This window comes from Primulina tabacum, chromosome 3 (genome assembly GCF_025594145.1).
Source record: "Primulina tabacum isolate GXHZ01 chromosome 3, ASM2559414v2, whole genome shotgun sequence".
Taxonomy (NCBI): Eukaryota; Viridiplantae; Streptophyta; class Magnoliopsida; order Lamiales; family Gesneriaceae; genus Primulina; species Primulina tabacum.
The window spans coordinates 33339543-33345048 of record NC_134552.1 but is presented as its reverse complement, the minus strand read 5'-3'; the positions used below and the strand labels follow the sequence as shown (position 1 = coordinate 33345048).

Genomic DNA, 5506 nt, shown 5'->3' with positions numbered 1-5506 from the left:
TGATTTGACGATTTAACTATTTCTTTGATTTTCAAATACTAGTTGAATTTATTATTTTAAAATGATGCAAAATATTTTATAAAAATATTGGAGTAATTCTGCCGAATGGTAGAGGTATTTTTTTTTAAAAAAAAATTCCTATTACTTTTTAAGCAAAACGAATAGTAGACGTTTCATTTTCTTATTTGCATGATTTTAAAACGTAAGTCTAGGTTTTGTCGACTTGTCTTTTATTTAAATTGTAATATTTTATCGGTTAGCTGACTGCAATTATTTTATAATGCAAAATTTTCAATGGTAATACATGCATGCATGAGTTAGTAATTTTCGAAAGTCGAACTTATAAAAAAATATTTTGTAGCATTTTTAAGCACTAATCGTTTCATAATTTCACCCAAAAAAAAAAATTATTAGTAAATGAAAATAAGCATTCCACGCCCGCACCATTGGCTCATTCTCCGCTCATTAAATCACGACAAAATCTACGGCCATTAATCGTCGCCTTTTCTCCTTCACAACTTTCCCATATTTCTTTCGTATATTTATTTCCTCCCCACGCCAACACAACCCAACCAAGCAATCACAAATCCAAGACAAACTAACGTTAGATCAATGTCGTGGCAGACTTACGTGGACGAGCACTTGATGTGCGATGTGGACGGTGTTCACCTCACCGCCGCCGCCATCATCGGCCAAGACGGGAGCGTCTGGGCCCAGAGCTCCACCTTCCCTCAGGTCACCTACATTGGATTATTTCGTTTGATCCTGTTTGGATCGGATTTGTTTTGGTGGAATCATGCTAAAGTTCATTGCTTTGTAATATGAGACGAGACAAATCTATCACATTCATCAATCAACTGGAAAACATTTTCTAAGTTAATATGTAAAACTTTTTAAATATATATATATATATATATATAATCATTCTGACCCATAGCGGAATAGTAGAACACCATTAACTACAGATTTCATGTCACCCTTATTTATGATTTAATCGATCCGGGCGGCCTTAAATGTGGATCCAATGGTTTATTACGAGCCACGCCTGATTTTACATGATTCCACATTAAAAATCGTATTTGATTGAATTGTATGCGTTGGATCGACACAATTTTAGGATCGAGGTAACCCTTATTTATCATTATGGTTCGCTTTCATCAAGTATTTGACCCTACATTTCTTTTATTAATTGACGTGATTTTATTGATTTTGTCATTTTTCTCAACGAATGGTTATGTTTTTTAACAGAAACTTTTCCACCTGGTGAAAATGAGGTAGAATGATTGCTTGGTCTTTTGCAATGCCCACTGTTGGTTTGCAAAGTCCGTGTATTGAATTTGAAATTTCCTTGTCAAAAGTTGGCTTATGCCGTTTGTTAGGATGGACAATCTCTCAGTCACGATGCTGCATTTTGATTACGTGCTTCTTTAGCAAGTTTTGATACCTTGTTGATGAGATGGACGTGTGTTTTTACCTGCAGTTCAAACCCGAGGAGATGTCTAACATTGCAAAGGATTTTGAGGAGCCTGGATTTCTTGCTCCCACTGGACTGTACCTTGGAGGCCACAAGTATATGGTGATTCAAGGGGAGCCTGGCGCTGTTATTCGTGGAAAGAAGGTATCTTTTCTTATATTTAAATCTCTGTTTCCTGATAAAATTTAGGTAAACGTTCAATTTCAAGCTGTTATAAATACAGATTACGTACATAATCTTCATTTGCTGATGCATAATCATATTTGACACTTGTGGTTCATTGATAATTTTCCACGGTATCCTTCTATGAATGATCACCTTGTAAACCACATGAAGCTGTTTTGAAAAACCCATACATGACTCAGCTGCACAGTGTCTTTTCACTTGGATATACGTGTCTCTGTTCTCTGTAAATTGAAACAAAGTCTTAAAAAAATAGCTGGTGATTGTGTGATGAAACTCTAGGCGGTTTGTGCAACTTTCAGCACATTAAATAGGCTTTAGAGTATTTTTCTCATTATACTTGGTGTTTACAAAAACTTTAGAGGATGATTGTTTGAACAATGTCTCAAGGATGATCCTGAATAACTAGTGACAACTGATCATCATCGAATATTACGTAATAATCATTCTCCGTTTCCGATTTCCTGGAAGGAGATCAAGAACTTGATATGGCACAATCCATTCTTCATTAATTCGTGTCCTTTTATATTTTCTCCCATCCTGACCGTTACAGGGGGCTGGCGGTATAACCATAAAGAAAACTGGGCAAGCTCTCATTTTCGGCCTCTATGAGGAACCGATGACGCCTGGACAGTGCAACATGGTTGTTGAGAAAATGGGAGACTACCTTATCGACCAGGGCCTGTAGATCTGTCTTTCCTAAAATGTGCTAGAGGCATAAATATCATTACAAGTTCTTGTGTTTCTGGCGTTTCATCTTCAACGCAAATAATGGCGAAGATCGAGAGTGTTGTTTTGTAAGAATACAGTTATTTTCACCTTTGGGCTTGAATTCTTTTATAGGCGTGTGTTTCTTTGTTATGATACTGGTGTTTGCATTAATCGAAGCATTGAAGGCTGAGGTTCTTATTGCCACTGTATCAATTTCCCGCATAATAAATGGGAGATAATTTAAGCATAATAAAGTGTAAGTCTTCTGTATGCGCTTGATTGGAAGAGGGTTTTGACCAATTTTTGTTGTATGGGTATTCCATCTTTTTTCTAATGCTAGAGTCATTTGTAAAATCATGTGCCACCCCCGTTTCACTTCCACGATGAACACGTCTTTGTTATACTATATTCACTTAGTTTATTGAAATGAGGATAAAAAAGAGAACTCGGTTTGAGAAAGTTGTACTTTTCTCTCTCGGTATTTGAAAAGAAAATAAGAATCAATGTTTGGGTTCTCCGCTTCGAAAGTCTGGTCCTTCTCCCGCAAGGCTTATATCAGGTTTGTACGAGTTTTTGGTGTGTTAAAGAAAGGAAGTTATGGGGTGGGTGTTGAGAAAAACTCATATAAATCCAGAATTCATTATGTTAAATTATAAATAATTACACTGAAAATTTAATGTAAGTATATGTGAAGGCATAATCTTTACGACTTGAGAACAAGTAATTGATCTTCCAAATTTCTTACTTTTGATAGCATGCTTTAGTTTTCTTTCATATCTATTATTGAGCTAAAGAGTGAGAAACGTGATAAAACGGGTCCGGAGATCATGACTAATATATATGTAATATATCATTATTTTCTGATATTTCTGTTATAACACATGCTAAAAACATATATTATAATTTTGTTTCTACACATTAAATGTAACGTCCCGAAATTTGAAGGTTCACGTAAACTACACACATGAAAGTTATTAAATTTCTTTTACATTTTATTAAATTGTTTTAGTGCTAATAATAAGACAAAACATACCCGTTTTAGAAAGTCCCTTCCGTTGGAATCAGTGTAGAACACTTTGTCAGCGACCATATTAGTCATCATTCTTGTAATAACTTCTTTTCCATCACTATCGTCTATAGGAATTGGACCAATCTTCAAATAAAATTAACACATCCGAACAAGTCACAAATAAAGGATGACAAGATTAGCAAGTCATATGTTACCTGAGGTGTAGAAAAGCAATACAATCACATGGAAAAGGAAAGGATCCAAGAATCACTCACCGTGTATTCAACTTCAGCATGATCTTTATCTTTATAAACTCTAATAACCTGAAAAAGAAACAATATAGTTCGTCATTCTAAGTGAGCCAACTGGATGAAGATGCATGGAACTTTGAAACAATAAGAGCTTTCACCACTAATAAACTAAATTTAAATGCTTAACCTGGTAGATCCAGGAAGCAAATTGCTGGTGTACTTCATCAACTAGTGGTCCCCGTACAATCTTCAGAGGAACCTGTAAGCATCAAATTTATAACCTTTTTGAGGAGGAAGTTAAATGTCAACTATAGTTTCAAGCTCGAAATAACTCTGAGTTCGAGAGGCATTTCACCTCTAACGCGAAGAACACATACTCTTGTCCAAGGGAAAATACTTACTGATCCAGATACCACCGAAGTAGGCATTCCATTGGGTCGGAAAATATAAGCACCGGAACTCTGCAAAGTGTGATATGCATCAACTTATTGCAGTTACTTCTTTCACTCAAATGATAGACTGTCCGAAGAATCATAAATAACTAATTTCAAACGTATGTACCTGGGCATCTGCATCTCCCTCGCTAGAAGAATACCAAAGATAGCTTTGTTGTATTGGTACATCAATCTGGTATAACAGCATTAATCGGAAACTGATGAAGACATTTGATTAAGGAGTCTCCTAGACTGAGTACATCGAAGATAGAAAGTATAGCAGCAAAGCTTCAAGAAACAAAAATGATGAATGGCTATTTGTTCACAGTTGGGTATTCCAATTTTTGTTGTATGGGTATTCCATCTTTTTTCTAATGCTAGAGTCATTTGTAAAATCATGTGCCACCCCCGTTTCACTTCCACGATGAATACGTCTTTGTTATACTATATTCACTTAGTTTATTGAAATGAGGAAAAAAAAGAGAACTCGGTTTGAGAAAGTTGTACTTTTCTCTCTCGGTATTTGAAAAGAAAATAAGAATCAATGTTTGGGTTCTCCGCTTGGAAAGTCTGGTCCTTCTCCCGCAAGACTTATATCAGGTTTGTACGAGTTTTTGGTGTGTTAAAGAAAGGAAGTTATGGGGTGGGTGTTGAGGAAAACTCATATAAATCCAGAATTCATTATGTTAAATTATAAATAATTACACTGAAAATTTAATGTAAGTATATGTGAAGGCATAATCTTTACGACTTGAGAACAAGTAATTGATCTTCCAAATTTCTTACTTTTGATAGCATGCTTTAGTTTTCTTTCATATCTATTATTGAGCTAAAGAGTGAGAAACGTGATAAAACGGGTCCGGAGATCATGACTAATATATATGTAATATATCATTATTTTCTGATATTTCTGTTATAACACATGCTAAAAACATATATTATAATTTTGTTTTTACACATTAAATGTAACGTCCCGAAATTTGAAGGTTCACGTAAACTACACACATGAAAGTTATTAAATTTCTTTTGCATTTTATTAAATTGTTTTAGTGCATTAAATGCATGTTTATTTCATTAATTTGTGTTTTAATTCATGATTTATTTAAAGTTTCATGCATTAGGATTTTAAGTTGCATTTCGCACTCGAACGAGCAACAGAGTCCAGGGTTTTTTTTAAAACTAATTTAAAAAAATTTATTCAAAAATAATTAAAAATAATAATTCTTACAAATACTTTAATCCATGTTTAGGAAGCACATTGTAGAACCCGTAAATCAGTCTACGTATAAGCCATGCATAATTCTAGATTTTTAAATTTAATTGACTTCATTGCATGATTATTTAAATGCATTTCTTTGAAGTTAATTATTTATTATTTCAGTTCAGTAGTTTGATTTTTAGCATTTCAGTTATTTCAGTGAGGCCGGAGTGGAGTTGGAGTTTT

General features: G+C 34.3%; 2 protein-coding genes across 2 annotated transcripts; one reads left to right on the top strand and one right to left on the bottom strand.

Annotated features, from left to right (window-relative positions):
• The first annotated feature begins 493 nt into the window (after positions 1 to 493).
• On the top strand, positions 494 to 2684 carry LOC142541058 (profilin-4-like). The gene is made up of 3 exons (XM_075647596.1): positions 494 to 735; positions 1481 to 1618; positions 2211 to 2684. The coding sequence occupies exons 1-3, from the start codon at positions 613 to 615 to the stop codon at positions 2343 to 2345; spliced, it is 396 nt and encodes a 131-aa protein (XP_075503711.1). The 5' UTR covers positions 494 to 612; the 3' UTR covers positions 2346 to 2684.
• Positions 2685 to 3315: 631 nt separating this feature from the next.
• Positions 3316 to 4388, bottom strand: LOC142538670 (alpha-mannosidase-like). Its single transcript, XM_075643975.1, has 6 exons — positions 4190 to 4388; positions 4030 to 4089; positions 3816 to 3887; positions 3653 to 3700; positions 3402 to 3521; positions 3316 to 3324 (listed from the first exon to the last, which is right to left on the bottom strand). The coding sequence occupies exons 1-6, from the start codon at positions 4268 to 4270 to the stop codon at positions 3316 to 3318; spliced, it is 390 nt and encodes a 129-aa protein (XP_075500090.1). The 5' UTR covers positions 4271 to 4388.
• Positions 4389 to 5506: the final 1118 nt, after the last annotated feature.